This window comes from Thunnus albacares, chromosome 19 (assembly GCF_914725855.1).
Source record: "Thunnus albacares chromosome 19, fThuAlb1.1, whole genome shotgun sequence".
Taxonomy (NCBI): Eukaryota; Metazoa; Chordata; class Actinopteri; order Scombriformes; family Scombridae; genus Thunnus; species Thunnus albacares.
The window spans coordinates 13242889-13263167 of NC_058124.1; the positions used below are offsets into that span (position 1 = coordinate 13242889).

General features: G+C 41.9%; 1 protein-coding gene across 2 annotated transcripts; it reads right to left on the reverse strand.

Moving 5' to 3' along the window:
• Positions 1-1775: 1775 nt before the first annotated feature.
• Positions 1776-19791, reverse strand: LOC122969652 (programmed cell death 6 interacting protein). Of its 2 annotated transcripts, none has more exons than XM_044335544.1 (18): positions 19475-19791; positions 16309-16363; positions 16151-16220; positions 15216-15343; positions 13557-13710; positions 12782-12882; positions 9717-9833; positions 9370-9592; positions 8623-8746; positions 8021-8198; positions 6426-6537; positions 6106-6275; positions 5368-5616; positions 4765-4899; positions 4497-4591; positions 4100-4217; positions 3795-3997; positions 1776-2989 (listed from the first exon to the last, which is right to left on the reverse strand). In XM_044335544.1, the coding sequence occupies exons 1-18, from the start codon at positions 19678-19680 to the stop codon at positions 2779-2781; spliced, it is 2649 nt and encodes an 882-aa protein (XP_044191479.1). In that variant the 5' UTR covers positions 19681-19791; the 3' UTR covers positions 1776-2778. The 2 variants fall into 2 exon arrangements, with proteins under 2 accessions (XP_044191479.1, XP_044191478.1); XM_044335543.1 differs by having other exon boundaries at positions 9717-9848.
• Positions 19792-20279: the final 488 nt, after the last annotated feature.

The following is a 20279-nucleotide window of genomic DNA, read 5'->3' on the forward strand; positions in this document are numbered from 1 at the left end:
TTGCTAAAAGAAATGGATCCATGACTTTTAGCTAACTAATGAACTGTTTATCTATTACATTTAAATAGTTATCTGAACTATTAAAACATTTTTTAGCTGTTTTAATCATTTATCCATTACATTTAGTTAACGTTAATAGCTATTTGAGCAGTTTAAAATGTATTTTTAACTGTCTTGTTCGACCATTATCCTTTAAAAAAAAAACTGTTTAGACTGGCTTGCTGACTAGTTTTCTCACACAAAACACATGTTCAGGTGTTACAGCTGACTCAATTCTTTTTTAATAATAATTTCATTTTTTTTTCCAATTAGTTGAGCTAATCCACAATCTTTCCACATGCCTCCTGGCAACTGCAGGAGCAGACCCCGGAAAATGTGTTTTCTTAATCAAGTATTTCCTTGTAATTATAAACATCATAGCCAAAGAAAACCATCGATATAGCCTTGTTGCAGACAAACACATGGTGAGGAGGAGAGAAAAGCGGTGAGAGAAAAGAGTGGGGGAGAAAGAATAGTGTGAGCACCAATATGGCTGAGTGCTGAGTTTGGGAGCCATTAGGCAGAAGGTAATTAATACCTGTCACTGCAGTTCTCTGCTCGCTGCCTTTATTCTGTTTCAGAGCAATTAAAATATGACACTCCTCCGGTGGAGAACGTCTTGTTAAAAATAAGCGACTGAGACGCACAGACACCTTTGATAAACACATCCAGAGCTACAATTGGCTTTGGCAGCAACGGCATGCTGTATAGATAGATAGAGAGAGAGAGAGAGAAGCATGGCGGTGTGTATGTGTTGTGTCACTTCCAGTAGGAAATGTGAGATGTTAGATCTGATTAAAAGTGTGTATCCTTCCCTGTGAGTTTGCCTCAAACACACACACACAGAAACCGGAGAGTGATGTGATGTTATGAGACATTTATGAGCCAGGAGATACTGACCAGTGAAGACAACTCACTGTCAACGATTTGCGGCTTGGACAGCAAGGACATATGAGCCAGGGGAGAGAGGGGAGAAAAAAAAAATGGAGGAGAGAGCAGCTGATGATATAAAAAGCCAGGTGGTATACAGAAAAAAACTTAGGAGCAAAGGAAAATATGATGAAGAGAGTCTGATAGGAAGGGGAAAAAAAGAGGATGGGAGAGCGCTGGGGGAAAAATGAAGTGAAATATGGTGGGGTTTTTTTAAGAGTTGAGTTGATAGGAGCACGAGAAGACAGATTAGACGGAGAGAAGAGAGGGGAAAATGGAGAGAGGTGGAGTGATGGATGCAGGCAGGGGACCAGCAGCTCTCTGCCAACATCTCCATGCATCCTTCCAGACATCACACTGCGCTGCCATCTGCCTCCCTGCCACACACACACCCATGTACACACACACACACACACACACACCCATATACACACACACACACACGGAGGAGATATGTGAAATCATTAGCGTCTCCTGACACTGAATAAATATCTGGGGATGAAATCTGTCTGTGGAGAAATCACCTGTGGGGAAATATGATTGGATGAGATCACGACCTCGCTGGGAACGTAATTTGCATGCCATCTAAATGGGATCTGCCCCCAGTGCTCAAGAGGTCAAAAGGCGTCCGATTAGTCGGATGGGACGACTTACTCCCTGATTGGCTGAAAGGAGCAACAACCGGCAGGTGAACTGCTGCTCGGCTGCTGCTGCTCCCTCTGTGAGCTGCAGGACTGCCCTCTTCTGGCTGGTTTACAGTTTGATACAGACGGGAACACACACATACATTCACCATTTAAGACAAATTCTGGCTGGCAGTTGTTCTTTTTAATCACATTAGAGCTGAGGAATAAAAATAAACACAAAGAGCATGAGAGTGCAGCACACAGAGTGTCTCGGTTAACCACATACAGAGTCTTATTTATACATATATATACTGTATATATAATAGAACCATTTCTCCCACTTTTACAGCCTCTGATTGTAACACAGAAATATACCAACATTCCCTGGGTGAGAGAGAAAAGAGCAAAAAAGAGAAAGAGAAGAACTCTCAACAGTCGTCATCTACATTAGAAAACCTACAGGCCATTCGTTTTTATAGGTTTATACATCAGCGAGGCATCAGTATTCATTACAAAAATAGGAATATAGTTGATAAAGAAGCACTGGGGGTTGATTGGGTGGTGGGAGGGGGGTGAGGATGTGGCTGTGCCCTCTCATCAGTGGCATGACTAGTGATGACCACCCTGTCCACCCGCCCACCCAACACACACGCACACACACACACCCAAACCAGGAAACAAAGAGCTATCCTGGGATTCAGTGCGCCTTCATCAGTCTTTTACAGCAGTCTAGCCCAAAGAGTCAGTTATCAAAGGAAACTAGTTAGGGTTTAAATTAAACAATTAACAAAACCATTTAGAAAAATGAGTACATAAAAAAAAAAACCTTACAGGCTATAAAGGAGGGGTGTTAGTGCATCGATGAAAGTTGAGATAGTTTGAGAAAAGTGCTGTTAGAACCCAGAAAAGATGAGCTAAGATGAGAAGGGAGGGTGAGATGGACAGGAGGAGAGGCTCGGTGAAAGAATAAAGGATGGCAAAGTAATAAAAGGTTTCAGGGAGAAGTGCAAAACAGCTCTGCAGTTGCCCATCACTCGGGTTTCAAACGCTGCTATTAGTGAGAGAAAATAAAGGATGAGTAGGGAAGGAAGCCGATGGAGATGAAGTGTTATTGCTGGGGGGGTATTTTTTATTTGGTGTTAACATGTGAGAGGAGGAAAAGGAGGGGGGATGGAGTGGAGAGTTATTGCTGAGGGTAATAGGGCTGATGCTGGGGAGGTTGCTGGGGGTACCCAGGGTAGGGCTGTCCGGCCGGGGGGGCTGCTGGGTATCCTGCCTGTCCTGGAGTCCCCTGGTAGGGCATGTAGGGCATGTTGGGCATGTTGGGCATGTTGGGCATGTTGTACTGGCCGTAAGCAGCATAAGGATTGTAGCCCATAGGCATCTGGAAGTACCTGCATGGAGACCACAACATAGAAACGTATGAATGACTTTACAATTTCAACTGTCACATGTTAAAGGAATAGTTCGTCATTTTGGGAAATATGGTTTTTCAATTTCTTGCACAGCGTTCAGAGAGAAGATTGATTCCACAGTCATGTCTGTGTGTTAACTTCAGTATGGAGACAACAGGCGATGAGCTTAGCTTAGCATTAAGACCAGAAACAGGGGAAACAGCTAGCCTGGCTGTATTCAAAGGGGAAAAAAAAAAATCTACCTACCAGCACTTCTAAGGCTAACACGTTATATCTCATTTGTTTAATTCGCACACAAACAGAAATGTTAAGACTGGAAGCAGGGGAAACAGCTAGCGCGGCGTTATTAGACACAGGAAGTCGCACTACCTGGCTGCTGTTATTAATTGTTATAACAAGTATCTCCAACCAGCTACAACTTGTTGTTTTTACACTTTGGCTCATGTAAACATTAAAAAACCAAAGATACAGCGTGTTAATTAGTGAGCTATAGGTATGATTCACCTTAGGACAGAGCTGAGCATCAATTATCTCATCTAACTCAAGTCCGAAATGTTAAAAACATTCCTTTAATTTAATACACGTAATTTCAGGGTGAAACATGTACCAAAGCAGATCCAGTACAGACACATTAACATTTCTTGCATACAACGCCTGCTTCTATAAAAAGGAGCAGTGCAAAGTAATCGTGATACAAGTAATCCAAAGAGAATCTGTCCACTCTATCCTGACATCATGATACAAAGTTATGTGGGTCAAACTGTATTCAGAAATGGAAACTCACCCTGGGTAGCCTTGGTAGGTCGGGTAAGGTGGTCCCTGAGCCTGGGTGGGTGGGGCCACAGGTGGTGGGTTGCTGCTGGGAGGGCCAGTTGGTGGCGCAGCGGTGGGAGTGGTGGAGGCTGCCTGTGGGGTTACGGTGGGTGGAGGGGGCCTGGCTGGGGGTTGGGGTTTTGCCTGGGGCTGCTGTTGGGGTTGTTGAGGTTGCTATGGCAGGAATCAGAGAGAGATAGATCAGTGAACAACCATCAGCATCACGTCTACTGCAAAAGGTACTCAACGTTTTTTGTTTTGTGAGTGGCTGCTTACAAATACGGTCCTGGGTGCAGGGGTTGGGCCGGCAGCAGGGGCCGCTGGGGTGCTCTGATAGGCAGGAACGTTGAAGGATGGAGCACTGGGCTCTCGGGCGATACTCTGCTGCAGCTCTCTGGAAACAAGGATTCAAACATTATTGACAGTTCCTGTGCTGCAGTGTTTTCTTCATTTAGACTCACATCTTACAATCTAAATATCACATTCTTATACAGCAACACATCTGCTGGGGTTGAGTGTTAAACATCAAAATCAGACAACAAGCTAGAAACAAATCTGCGAGAGAAACTGCCGACTGTCCCACCTTTACCCTTCTAAGCAGCCCATATGAGTGTGACAAAAACAATCAAACACAGAAAAAGAGGATTTTGTTAATAACCAGGCAAGTACATACTTAAGTAGTTCATCCCGCTCTGTCTTGCGAGCGAAAACGATGTCGCTGCATTTGTTCTGGAACTTAATCAGGATTTCTGTCAAGTCGTTGTAGAACTGAGAAGAGAGAAACAAAAGGGGACAGAAATAAATCACTGTGCTTGCAAACCACCTTGGCTCACAAAAAAAACAAACAAAAGTGGAAAGTTTCTGACAACATATGCTTTACTGCGGTAGAGTACAGTTTATCTTCGCTGAGTGTGTGTGTCGCCGTTGTGCTGAGTGAGTACCTTGGTGCCTTCGCGCAGGTTGCTGCTGATCTCAACGTAGCTGTCATGGGCCGAAGCCAACTTCTTCAGGACCTCCTCCCTCTGGTTGGCCTCCGTGTTGGACTGCTTCAGACTGCTGAACTCCTGGTGGGACGTCTGGAAGAAGATCACAGGTTGAAAAGAAAGGTTCACACACTGAAGAGCTTAACCTCTGACACCTCTTAGAAGTATTTATGCACAGTAAACTATGAAGTATGAGTCTGTATGAATATATCTGTACAAGACACTGCGCTGACATTTTGGCAAAAGTAAAAGTTTGCCCAGATGTTTATTACTGTGCAAACCAGGTTTTACTCTTTGAACTTTAACTGCATCTAATGTGTGAACTGCTCGCATGTGTTTTTTGTTTGATAAAACCAATAAGTCATTAGTCCAATAAGGACATTCACTTTTTGTTCCGACACTAGTCAAAGGTCATAATCAGCTGCAGAACAACATCCTTTGAGCTGGTAAAGGCTCTGACACGTGACCCGGTTAAGTAACAGTCTCTTTAAAAACTCGTCCACATTGCTGCACCATCGATATTTTTATTTCTGAAACAGCAACAACCTTCCCAAACTTTACCTGAACTTGTGCCAGCAGGTCTTCCTGCATGCGGAGGCTGGCCTGTACCCGCTGGTTGTAGGCGCCATACAACTGGTCGAGCTGGGAGAGTGACAGCTGCTCTTCGTTGATGGCCCCGTCCTGGGCGAGCGCTGTCAGGAAGGTGGTGGACATGTCGAAGGTCACGGCCTTGACCTCTCCCTCCAGACTCTCCCTCTCCTTCTTCATCTCGTCCAGTTGAGCCAGCTGGGAGCGCAGCACGTTCACTACCTGTGTGAAGGTGAGAACGGACCAGTAGAAACGTTTGTTCTGGAGACTCACATGCACACACACACACACACCTCTCACCTACATTAATCCCTGACTTCTTACTGACCACTTATAACTGCAATATACTACACATCTTTTAGTTTTTCACTTCAGCATGAATGTAGTGCAGCTGAAGACACATCATGCACTTCCTTCTCGCTCCTCCACAGTTTTGCTTGCTTAGTTATTTAAGTTCCCCAGTGAAACAAAATGCAAAGTCAGCAAACCAAATGAAAAATGGAGCTACTGTGGGGAGGAGGGACATGCCCATAAAGCACACAATGTCCACTGGGTGTTTCTGTACAGCGGGAGTCTATGTTTCTGTGGCACACAAAATATCTTGGGATGAGGTGACACTCAGCCTTAACGCAAAAAATAACCATAACAATAAAGTTTTCTATTGACTGGCCAATAATAAAGATATTATGACATCAATACAGGGAGACGGACCTCGCTGCCCTGCAGTGTCTTGGTGGGGTTGGCGGAGGGGATGGCAGCATTGAGCTCATTCTCTGGTTTACACAGCAGGGTGATCATGTCGCAGTGGGTGCTGTAGCGTTCTTTTACCACCTGGTCGGCCTGCACTGCCTTGTCCAAGATGTTGCGGAAGTTAGCACCCTCTGGGAGAGAGAAAGGGGACAACAGAGAAGGAAGACAGGAAGAAGAAAGAGACGAGGAGCATTGTGAACAGTGCATGGAGATCAATTTAATGAACCAAAAAAATGAAGAATGAAGAAAATGAATCACATGTTTTCAGTGTGTGTGTATACCTGCGCGAAGGGGCTTGTACAGGTCTCCAGAGGGGGTTCTGTTCCAGCGCTGGTTGAACTTGGTTCTCAGCTCGTTGTCGGTCGTCTCTTCATCATCCAGCATCTTCAGAGACTAAAAGACAGACACATACAAGCATATTAAGTGTACTCAAGTAATACAAACACCTTAACAATGCACACATTAGATTCTAATGGCTGCACTTTTATTAGAAATTTTGTAGTTTGAGCTGTGTGGGTGTGTATCATTTCAATTCAATTTTATTTATATGGCGCCAAACCATAACAAAGTTATCACAGTGCACTTTTCACATAGAGCAGGTCAAGACTGTATTCTTTATTATCTGACTTTTGAGGACCTTTTTAGAATTCACAGTATAATTACTCATTGTTTGGTCTATAAAATATCAGAAAATAGTGAAAAACTGCTATCAGAAGTTCACAGAGCTCAAGCAGATGTCGTCTAATAGCTTGTTTTGTCTGATGAACAGTTAACAACCCAAAGATATTTGGGTTGTTAACTGTTCAACCCAACTTACATTATTATAAAAAAGACAGAAGAGCAGTACAATCTAACACTGGATAAGCATGAACCAACCAATACTAAAATTGCAGTTACTCAATTATCAATTTTTTCTGTTTCTGCTCAATTCTCTGTTGATTGAATAATCAATTAATTAAAAAGTCATGACTAGAGTTTGTATTTTAAACAAAAATTATATCCAGAAACTAGTTGTTAAATAATATATGATCTGCTTTTGCCCAACAGACATATACTTTTCTGTTTTTTTCTTGTCAGTTTCAGTTATGGCACTTTGTCTTCATACATCACAACCAACTACCTTTTTGGGGAAATTGGGACATTTTGGTTTTGCGCTCTGCCAACAACCTTGGAAGCAGATTGTGTTTTATGTTTTTACTCCCGTCTGTTTTGTTTGTTTCTCAGCAAGATGTCTAAAAAAAATAGGTTGGCTGAAGTTGGTGGACAGACAGTCCTTGGCCCAATGATCAGTGGATTAGATTTCAGTGATGATCCTGATCTGGGATTTACGCCATTAGGGACGATTGTGAATTTTTAGTATTCATGTGTTGGTTGCGGTAGGAAAGTACAAATACTCAGGAGATCCAAGTCAGCTGCTAAACCGCATTAGATTCATATGCTACTTTGTCAAAACAACAAAGCCATATGACAAACAAGCTATTACAGAGTTTGCAGTTCTGCGAGTGCCTTCAGTTACTTTTTTGAACGGATTGAGGATTCGATTGAACGGTAAAGTCAGAGGTTATAGTGATGCAGGTACAGGACGTGGTTAGATCAGGGTCAGATCGGCAGTACGATCTCCAGCTCCTCCAGTCCGCATGTTGATGTGTCCTCAGGCAAGATACTGAACCCCAAATTTCTCCTGAAGGCTGTACTATTAGAGTATGAATGTGTGTGTGAATGGGTGAATGAGGCATGTAGTGTAAAAGCGCTCTGAGTGGTCGGAAGACTAGAAAGGCGTTTTATAAATGCAGCCTGTTTACCATCTATGAGCTACAAAGTGTAGTAACACATCCATAATTCAGTGTGTTTCTGTCCATCTACATCCACCACTGACCTCATCCAGGATCTCTCTGTTGCGGGTCAGTAGCTCGGGCAGGTCTTTGATTAGCTGCTCGATGCTCTGCAGTCCTCCTTGCTGTACGATAGATCGGGCCTTCTCAGCAATGGATTGTGGGATAGAGTCTCCTGATAGATCCTCCAGAGCAGCCGGCAGGTTTAGGGATGCCAACACCCTGAAGAGACAGTCGTTGGTTAAATATCATGATCTCTCCACACATCAGCTTCATAAACTAAGTAAATTCTGTGTCTCACTATAAAAACCTGATTTAATATTGACCATTTTGATATTGAAAATTAAATGTACCAATTTCTAAAGTTGCCAATTGTTAATTTAATCAAATCATGTTCCATTCATATGTATATTTTTGATTAAATACTACAAATTGTAAAGCAGTTGTTAGCTTCATGACAAAGCATGATACATGAACTTGACACTACACTAAAAACATATGTACTTTTATTGGCTTAATGGTACCTGGTACACCATTATGTTATGAATTTTTAATAAACCCATCCCCTGCACAGAGAGACAAGAACTCACGGACATGCACACCGGAGGACAGTTACACAACGGCATACAGAAACACAACAGCTTACCCGTTGCAGAGATTGGTGGCCTCCCTCATCGTTCCCACCAGTCTGTTAACAGTCTCAGTTTTCCTCTGACTGTAAATGCTCATGGACTGCTGCACCGCCATGGGAACCATCTTCTCAAACAAGTCTGAAAAGAGAAAATAACAACATAACCTACTGGTTTGAAACAAGTGTAAAGCAGATAAGATCCCATCTAAAGTCATTGATTCTCTAAAAAGATGAGTTTGAGGTCATGTTGTTAAAAGTGGATGATTCTGGGAATGTGTTAAAAAAAAAGAAGAGGGTCAACAACTTATATGGAAGATATTAAGTCAATGTTTTTCTAGCTCACAGGTCATTTTTACGATGTCCTGGGTGTTTGTCATACAACAGTTGATGACAGGATAACATATAGTATGATTAGGTGTGTTTTAAATGGATTTCAATTAACATGATCTATCACCTAAACAATGTGCGTACCCTTAAAATGAATTTAGTTGGTTATACATTTATGTAATACTTCTGCAGAAATAGAAACTATGTTACAACAAATCATCACATGACATTTAAGTTTTCTTATCTAATTTGAATCAAAACAAAAGAAAACTACTCTGAAGCAGACAATCTGACAAGTATCCCCACTACACACAACCTTTGCAGACTTAAATACTCAGTTGGATGTCTTTTATATTACTTAAAATTTAACATCAGACTTAAATGTCTCAAACTGCTTGTCAATGAGGAAGTGTGTTGAGACTCTGTGTGTCGTACCTGTGAATTTTTGGCTGATTGGAGGTGTGATGGCAGTGGATTTGACCAGCGCTGCCTTGCCGATATGCTCCAGGTCCTTGACCTCAGGCACGCGATCGTGGTAGATAAAGTCATTGTCTTTTTTGGCTGCGGTGAGGGCACGATTGATCTTGTCACTCAGGTCCTTAACGCTCACATACTCGTCGTAACGAGATGCCACGGTCTTCACCAGCTCTGCTGCATGCTGGAGGGATCAACAGACAAGAGGAGAGAAGAAGATTAACTTATTCTAGTGATGACAAATCCCTTGAAGATGGAACAGATGAATTGCTGAAAGTATCTGACAGTGTGGGACAAAAGTTGCGTACCTGCAGGCGAGCAATCTCCTCTCCAAAGCGCTTCTTCTGCTTGGCCAGGACGCTCTGGTGGAGCTCGGCGTTGGCCTGCATGATGCAGTGCTTGGCCGCCAGCACCGGCAGCACTTCCTGAAAATAAAAATACTGACCAGGGAGAGGCAACCACAGAGCAACACGCAGACACGCAAACAGATATATACACACACGCACACGCACAATGGCAAGGCAAAACCACAAAATGGCAGACACACACCAGCGAGGTCAAATCAGGAATGACATCATGAAAGCCAATCACGTGCAGGCATAAGCAGTCAAGAGGTGTGCAAGAACAACACAAGCGCGCGCACACACACACACACACACACACACATAACCAATGCCAACACCACCACCACCACCACCACGAGGGATGCAGAAAGAAAGGAAGACAACGAGAGAGAAAACAGAACAGGCCATGAGTGTTTAACCTTTCAGCAAAAGCTGCTACACCTTCATCAAACGTCCCACAGCCGTGTGTGTGTGTGTGTGTGTGTGTGTGTGTGTATGTTTGATTTCAAGCATTCAGACGAAACAAAGATGTTTTTGAGTGACATGTTCATTCATACTACAAGCTAATGTGTGTGGAGCTGCTGTCAGTGTGGAGATGCTTGTATATGTTTATGATGAATAAATATGATGAGAATGGAAGATCAGGACTGAGTTGCACCAGTTATCCATAAATTCATCCTGAAGTTTGTGTGTTAAGTTGGGTTGCGCCATTAAATCTTAAGGAATGTCTTCAACCTTAGTAATGTATAAACTAGTTTCTATAACATCTGAATTATAGTAACAGTTTTAGGGGGCAAAGCCACGCATTAAAATTACCTGACAATACTTTGTAAAAGTAGGTGTGACTTTGATTTATTCATATATGCATTAGGGTAGGTACTATCGATTAAATTGCTAATTATTTTCTTAATTTAGTCTGTGATGGTGATGTTTTCCAATACCTTGTTTTGTCTGATCAAATGTCTCAATGAGATTAAAGGAGAAAAATAAAGAGATTGAAATGAATGTTATAATACAGAGAAAAACCTGCCTGCTTCGATACCAGCCAGCGGCCTTTGTTGCATGTCGTATCAACCTCTCTCTATATCTTGTGTTATTTTTGTGAAATCTCATCATGTTTTTCACATGCCAGGTCAGATGTGTCGTCTTTATCCCATCACATTACACTCACATAAGCACCGATTTGAGTGGTGAAACCCGTTTTAATACAATGATGCTTAAATCTTGACTTAGTGAGTAAATACATGATAACTAGGTTAAGTTTGAACTTGCAAACAGCTGGTGCAACTAACTCCAGCAGTAAAAGCTACATATTTCCTGCTGATTAATCTTAAAATGTATATATATGTGTGTATATGTGTGTGTGTGTGTGTGTGTGTGTGTGTGTGTGTGTGTGTCCGCTTCAGTCACAATGTTAGACAGATCAGTAAGTGCTTCAGATGCCCATGATTAGATGATAAGAAACCAACCACAATGCAAACTGCAGTTAAGTAGTAACCAACCAATCAGAGTGAAAACAGGATGGAAATGGACCAATGAGGACAGAGAGATGTTGTGATGTGGACAGTCCCACAACCTGAGTATCACTCTTCGGAGTTGTTGCTCTGTCACTTAGCATCTGAGAAGCTTAGCTGTGGTTTAGTTTAATTAGAACATGCAGCTGTGTGCCAAACCTGACCTGACAGTGATTCCCTTATAATCATTCTGAGCGTCACTGCTGAAATTTCACACGATCATTGATATCAATGGGCTACAAATGATTTTCACTTGCACGCTGTATGAGCATGATAACTCCTCAAGTTACCCGTGGACTTGTTTTGAGTCATTCTCCCTCTCCTCATTCTTCAAAGGACATCTCTGTGAAAGGTACTGTTGTAAGAGTGACGTAGCTCCTTTAGGGCAGTGTGTAATGTGTGTGCGTAGCGAGTGCAGAGAGCGAGCGGCAGAAAAGTGACGGTGAATGCCAGCGAAGCAGGGGAAAAGGTTAAGTTGTCAATGTGGCAGTAAATGTACAGTACAAGCTACAGTGTGTCAGTTAATAAATGCTGCAGCTCCTAAAGGCCAAGAAAATACTCATCTATAGAGAGGGGTTAGCCCTGAAGTTAGCAACAACGTATTAGCCTGACCTGAACAGGCTCACTTAAAGTGGACTGACCTGTTGATTGACTAATCTATTAATCGACTAATCGTTGCAGCTCTAAAAATAACGTTACCATAATCTCAAACAATCCTGAGATGTCCTGGAAAAAAAACCCAAAGTATTTCATCCTACATTCTGGCCGTTGTCTATGACTTTGTCTCCTCTTTCCTTGATTATTCCAGTTCATCATCAGACCAGCCCGCAGTATGCAGAATACAGCAGCAAGGCTTTTGACAAACACTAAATGCAGAGACCACTTCTCTCCATCCCTTGCCTGGATTACACTGACTCCCTGTAGAGTTTATTTTAAGATCTTAAAGTTACTTAAAACTCTCCAAAGTTTGGCTCTGTATAATTTACTCTGCACTCAGGCCTTTCATGCCTGGCAACCAAATGCTGTTAAAGGTTCCACGTCCAGCCATTTTTATAATCTAGGCTCTCTCTCAAATAGTTTTATATTGACAGCTCTAAATTAATGATTCTCAAAATTGCTTGGCTTTGATTGTTTCCAGGATAGTTGCATCTACAGGACAGAGCACCTGGGTTTAGACCGACCAAAGGTTCAGTTTAAAACTCAGCGTTTAAGGACACAACAGTGGGATTTAAGAGACCACGTGATTTTGTTACAGGCAACACAGATTTAAACCCGTCCTAAACCTTAAGCTGCAGCGAAGCTAATGACAGAGCAACAGCCCCTTCAAGTCGATTTTTCCCACAAATGCACTCATACAAAACATCAGGCACACGTTAAACCATACAGAATCCAAACTCTGTATGCATCTTCACCGCACTCAAACACATGGCTGGCTGTGAATGTGTTTGTTGCTGTCTTGTGTAAAACCCGAGCAGTTTTCAGGTTAGTGTGTAACTCTGCATGTCCTTCACATACCTTGGGAAGGTTATCTTTGTACTGGCACTGCTTGAAGGCGTCGCCGTAGAAATCTGCTGCCTGATTGGCCAGCTTTGCGATGACAGCATCTTTCATCTTATCTATTGGGTGAAAAAGACGCTTTTTAAAGTCTTGCAGCCGGCAAAGAATACACATCTAAACACAAGAAGTTATAAGAAATCATGTTTTTGCACACCACACATCACAAGCTGATCAGGCTGTACATCAGTTTCACAACAGTGTTACCGCATCACCTTGATGAAATTGCCCTTATATCTAACAAAGTGTAAAAATAAGTTTACAATAAAAAAGTCACCCTCTCAGCAGAAAATATGGGTCGACTTTTTTTTTTTTTTTTTTTTTTTTTTTTTTTAAATGGGAACTTATATCATGGTGTAACTTTCAAAACTGTTCAGAACTCTAATAAGCAACTCTAAAAACAGAACTGGGACAGCAACTGTGAGCAACCTGGATCAAAACTGCCTACTGTCATCACCACAAATTAATCTAGCAGTAAAAAAATGTGCATGAGGGTGTAATTAAAGTTTCAAAGTTACAATTACCTACTTCCTTTACATCTGCAAGACCAATCAATGTCCCAAAACACTAAGACATGTTAGACACATTATTGAGCAAGAGACTAAGCAGTCTATGTGTGTGATGCACTTTTTTAACTAAGTGGTTACATAACAAACCATAAACAGAGATAAATCATAGTGATACCGCACTGAAAAGACCTGACTTGAACTGTTTGGGTTTTTTTTTTCTTTGGTACCTGAGGTGGCTTTGAGGAAGAAGACCTCCTGGGCCTGAGCCAGCATGATGAGGCTCAGGGTGCCGACGGTCTCGGGTGAGATGTCCATGGTGGGTTCTCTGTTCAGTGCTGACAGTACCGTGTCCTTGATGTGGCCAAATGCTCCGCTGGCCAGCTGGATAGACGAAATAGATAAAGAGAGAATATGCACTCATGCAAAAATTGATTTTTACATAACCAAAATTTTTACTGTATTTCAAAACAGTCCTAGCTGACCTTACTACACATCCATGACCCTCCATGTCCACAGAGTTCAGCTGCAGGATATTATCTGCTGCTGTTCTAACTGGTGTGTCAATGTCCACTGGATGCACGAGCAGAGAGAGAACTTGCGGATCATTTCTCAGCCCCGCAATCTTTATGAAGCAAATCTATTTTTCCTGCTGAAGCTTGCGTCTCCTCAGTGTGAAATTCACTTGTGAATGTATATATCATACTGGCTCAAATATAAGGCGAACCTGACATGTTCTATTTCTGCAGCAGAGATGTCAGAAGACGCTTTGAACTCATCATGACTTTATTTCCGACATGGCAGAAAAACACGTTACACAAGCCTCCAGATTCTGCTGCAGGTTAAACTGGACTAACCAAACACTTTTAGGGTTTACTGACTGTAACACATTCACTATAAATAGACTTTAAGACACTTGCTTGCCTAGCAACATTAATGCTACAAACAACCCATAATGCACCTTCCCAACACAGCTGCAGAAGTTCCAATAAATGTGTTGCACTCGCAGGTTGTTTTGCTTTCTCCCTTCTGTCCAGTTCATCCCAAATCTGTCACAGCCTGGAGGTGTTTTGGATCATTATCTTGCTGTAGGATGAACCCCTGACCAACTAGGTGTAGACCAGAGACTACTGGCTCTACAAAGTGCTGCGGCAGCCCTTTTGGTCCATGGTGACAGTCAGTCTGTGTAAGTCACCAACTCTGGATCCAGCAAAAGAGCCCCAGACCATCATGCTTTGTCATCCATGCTTTTATGAAGACAGATGGTTTGCAAGTAATCAACAGAAGTTGGGACAACTGTAGGAATTGTTTGCTTCAAATGTCAAGGCTTTATTTTCTTCCATTGCTGCAGGAAAACAATGGGCTGTTAACCTATTACTGGATTATTACAGGGTTTGTTCTTTTAACCTCTGGTAGTTTACCACTTATCTATGTACCATTTATTGAGTGGACTTGAACTGCTTGAATTTTAATAAAAACTGAAACTATGAGTTGGACTAAAACCTTGGACTGGTAGCATACATGGAATGAAACGAGTTTTTCTTGTTTGTTTGTGTCACTTCTCGGAAGTCGGTGACACAGGAGAATAAATGGTATAGTTCTACTTCCGTGAAATATTCAGGAAATACTAACGCTATCTGGTACTAAATAAAGATAAGATGGCAAGCTGTGTAGAGTAATTCAAACAGTTAAAGTATCTGTACCCACAACAATCATTAATGAGCTGCAAATGTGCATTCAACATGCTTGTAAAATAGTGACTCTAAACAATAGTGGAAAACGCTTCCAGTTGATATGTAAACCACGACAGAGGTGTGACAGAGCCGCATCCGGTGGACATCTGGTAGTAACTGAGCTGTTACTGTAGTACTGTGTGTTAGTTCTCCCACCTGATAGTATTTGGCTGCAGCTTTCAGTCCTTCATCACTGTCCAGGTTCTGCTCTGAGGCAATCTGACTGGCCAGCGCTGCTGCGTTGAACAACACACACGTCTTCTCGTAGCCCAAACTGGCCAAAGCTGCAACACACAAAAACACAGCAGAGTAATAAATTCTTATTCAGAGGGATGCCGTTGATTTGAGTTTTAGAGGCATTTAGGTTCTTTTCAGGGACAATTTGAACTATGCAATAATACTCTTTCACAGGATTACATGCTAGCACAAATCCTGCTGAGTTTGTGACGTTAGGATTGGTTTGAATTTCTTTCCCATGACTAGAAAGTGATGACAGCATAAACAGAAGACCGAGTGACATCTATCTTCCACCACTTGGATATAATGTTGAATATCGACTGCTTTCTGTTTTTTGTTGATGCAGTTGTTTGTGTGGGGTTGGCATTTTCTACTGTTTAATGCTACATTTTTCTCGCTGGAATGAATCCCACTGTTATGAGCTCCCACAAATCAGCACAGAGGACAAAAGATTCAAGCGTGAAGGGAATGAATGTGAAGACTGCAACAAATAGTAATCTTTCTTTTTTTATTTCACATGGATTTAAAAACTTTATAGTGCATCTGTTAATACCTTACTGAGCCTGACACACACTTATGTTACACAAACATACCAGTGACATGTCTTCCTCTCTCTTACACACATACTTCTTCAAACCCTATATGAAACCTTGTCAGGCCTGTTTCTGGACACAAAGTAAAACAGGGAGCTATTAAGAATTATAAAGCTTTGTTTCTCCTTGTGTTGGTGTGTGTGTGTGTGTGAGAGAGAGAGGGAGAGAGACAGACGGACAGCCCTTAACATGTACATATACAGCGTTACACATGTATTCTTGTAAGTAAACAATAGCATTTGATAAGAGGCTGCAACTTACCAAGCTTGACTGAGCCACCGAACAGCGATCCTTTATCAAAGGCATCCTTCCATGTGAAGGTTAGGCAGAGCTGTGGAAACAGAGACGCTTTGTGTTGAAGTTCTTCTGTTTGGGAACTAAATCTAACCCACAATCATGTGTGCTGTCCAATCAATTACCTGGTTTTCAGAGAAGGGAAACTTGGGCTCCACAGCACACAGTTGGTCATAGTATCTGAAAAGAGAAAGAAATGACAGGATTGAAACAGTGTTTCCTTATGAGAGCACAACTTGAAAACACTTACTTTAATTGTTTAAAGGTTTGGTTAAGGTTAGTTGAGTCAGTCTTCTTAAATTCTTAAATTTAGGTTTATTTAACAAAAAACAGAAAAAGCTGGTGAGTAAATAATCACAGTTGAGAAACTGGGTTAAGAGGTAGTAATTATAATGACATAACTGCTGATCTGTGGTTTGGGGAAGCTCCGCTATTTCAGAGACACTTGACAATGAGTCAGGAAAAAATATCTGGACGGGCAAGCAAACTGCAGGACACACACACACACACACACACACACACACACACACACACACACACACACACACACACACACACACAAAGAGATTCAGTGACGGCTCGTCAGCTCTTTATCTCTATCAGTATCCGTGTCAGTGATATGGAAAAGTCTATTATTAGGAATGACAACATGCTGAGAGGCCAGTTAGGGAATTCCCTATTACCATTTCATCCACTCTGCTGTTCCTGTACCAGAGAAGATTTGAGTACAAACATATATGTAAACAAAGACAGGCTTTATATAAAGAACTACCCTCATATAGCACAGTTTACTATCCTCATGTGTCCCATTTAGGAACAAATGAACACACACAAGTGCAAAGGGGAAAGCTGAGATGAGGTGTGCCTTTTGGTAAACTGAAGGGTAAAAGAAAACGTCCTAAACAAAACAATGGTTACCATGGTGACACAATGGCTGTGTGTCTGCCCGGCTGTGAAAAGGATAGGGCTTGTTGCCCCGGCTACCTGGCACATGGCAAACAGGCGACATGTGAAGAGAGCCAAGGAGGGACAATGCTAAGAGTTCGCTCATTCTGCACAGACATGCTAGCTTCCACGTCTCTCCTAAACAAAGACAAGGCACCCACAAGCACAAGTTAAACACAAAATAGTTCAAGTCTCCATACATTTGTAATAGAGAGAGATAGTAGAAGATAATAACTTTGAATATAACTGAAGTGAGGTAGTTAGATATATCCACTGATTTAAAAGTGGGCAAATGTTTCAGATTCTGTGAGAAATCATCTCTTTTCAGTCTTTTTTAAATCTCTTATCCAGTATTGAAACTGTTGAAAATGGGATAAAGTGACGTCTCCCATTTTAGTAGTTGCGACTATCAACTACTAACATGCAACGTCACAGGTAGTGCATCTCGGAAAAGCATCACAGAGCCAAAACAAGAGTGAAAACAATCTATTGTGCTAAAGGCAAGAAAATGTCTTTCATTACTCAATGTTTGGCTACGTTCCCGGCTGTCAGCTCTCAACAGTCAGCAGCTCGAGTCTAAGATCTAAAGAGCCTAAGTTTGGCACCTGCAAAACACTTCCACTTCGCACTGCGGATAAGAAGTAGCTTACAGAGGAGTTGAAGGAAGACCGGCATTCTGCAAATTCATACCTGGCCATTAACCTGCATTTAATGACATATGAGTCATTGAGAACAAAGACTGAAATGAAAGAGAGCAAAGTCCACTCCATCACCTCTGAAAAGAGCATGTTGGTTAATATTAAGTGACACAGCATTGGTAAAGTTTTCTTAGGTGATCTTACAGATAGAGACCAGGATAACTCAGTCGAAGTCTATGTGACCATGAAGGCTGGAACGTGTATAATAACATACGAGTAAGCCTGCTCTTGGGACAGAGAGGAACTATGTTTAATCCTATTTGCATCACAGTTCCTCTATGCAAAGTGGTTGGCACCGTGACAATCTTTGTGCTTTTGCATTATGTGAACATATGCAATGTTTTACACAGCCAGAGCAGTCAGCCGTGAACATATAATCCATCACAACAGAGTACATTAAGGTAGCTTTTATCTCCATGTGTTTTTCTTGCTTCTGATTCTCAAATACACACTTGTTATCCTTTATCATGTTGATCTGTGATTTATGATATGAAAAATTGCGGTTGCCTTCCACTGGATGTCTGATCATGTGGCTGCCAGTGGACTGAAGGCCTCGGCTGTGTGCGTGGGCCTGAATGTGAATTGACATCTGACGGACAGGAGAGCTCGCTGTGCTTTCTCTCTGATGGTGTGTAGATAGTAGTAGTAATGTAACTATGTCTGCTAAGGAGTCTGAATGTGTCTGTGAGCAGATTTTTGGGATGATAATTCTGGATATACACATAATTAATTCCTATTAATGTCATTACATTAAACTCATTACACTTTCCCATTTAAAAATTGTCAGGTGGTGATGGTGATTGATTGATTATTGGTTCTGGAAAATAATGGCTAGATTCATACATCACATTCTTCATATATATTATAAATTCATCACAATTTTGTTATCATGTTCCATGCTGTATTTCTGTCATTTGTCTTCTATTTTGTACACACACTAATTGAACATCTGTGCATCCTGGGAGAGAGACCCCTCCTCTGTTGCTCTTCCTGAGGTTTCTTCCATTTTTTCCCTGTTAAAGGGTTGTTTTTTTTAATGGAGTTGTTGCGAGGGGTCTAAGTTCAGAGGATGTTGTATTGCTGTACAGACTGTAAAGCCTCCTGACGCAATTTTGTGGTATGTGATAATTGGCTGTGTGGTCCAATGGGCTAGATTTAGTCCACGTTTGAAGTCACTATGAATGTTGTTTTTTGCGAACCTGTGGTTTATATTTAATGTTTAATGTATTGTATGGTGTTTTGTGTTTCCCCCTGCAGTCAATACAGCTTAAATTAAACGCTGAAACTTAAACTTGAAAGGTAAACCACATACTCTGAGTCATTTCAATGCACTAGCCATGGCTAAAGATCATACATAGTTCATCATACATGGTTTATTTCATCTTATAGGTATCTGTCAATTCAGTATAACAATTTAACAAGCAATGTTTGCATTAGCTATCGAAGGAAACTTGGCATGAAAAACGCATGAGTCAGTTATGATGGTGAGAAATACCTTTTAGCTCCCAATGCTAGTAGCTAAAAGCTAACACATCTGGGTGCGGTAATGACCGAGCTAACTCAGCGCCACAGGTAAAGACGGTTGCTACGGGTGTTGGTAACATGGCAGTCGGTTCAGGTGTGTTATAAAAAAAGAGGGCTTGTTCACCTGAGCAGCACCTCCAGGGAGCTCTCGTGTTTGTCCAGCGGCCTTCCCAGCGCGTTCCTGCGGAGCTTGTTCAGCTCCTCCACGGCGCGGATATACTCCGCCTGCTCCTCTCCCGCTGGATACGAGGCCGTTACAAACTTCGACAGCGGTTTCACCAGATCCACTTCGGAGGACTTTTTTAACGGGACTGAAATAAACGTCGCCATTTCGGCCCGTAAAAAACGATATATATTCAATCAGAAAAAGCCTGTCGATTTGCGACCAACGAACACAAACAACAGCCAGCGACCCACTTCCTGGGTTGAACGTCAAATGACGTCATGGAGAACGGAGCCGCGCACCGCGCAGGCGCAGTATCGTTTTGATGACAAACGACAACTGTTCTGTGTCCACGTCTGGACTTCACATCCGATTTAATCTGTTAGACATAAGATATTGGTCCCTGATCAATGATAATACATTTAATTTGTACCGCACTTTTCATTCATCGTGAAACTTAGAGTGTTACGGTATTAATAACAGAACACACAATATAAAGCAACTAGAAATACCGGCTCGCGGTTGTATGTCTCCGCCAACCAATCAAGTTGCAGTTTACATCCATGTCCGTCCAGATTCATATAATATTTGTGGTGAAGACTTTAAAGGAATTTAATAAAAGGTATTAAGTGTAATTTCCTTGTATGTGTTCACATACTTGGCCAATGAAGCTGATTCTGATTGAACATCCATATCAGCAGACAAAGCTTCAGATATGGATGTTGCTGCAAAGAAGCCACACAGACTAAGTCATGTTCAACCCGGC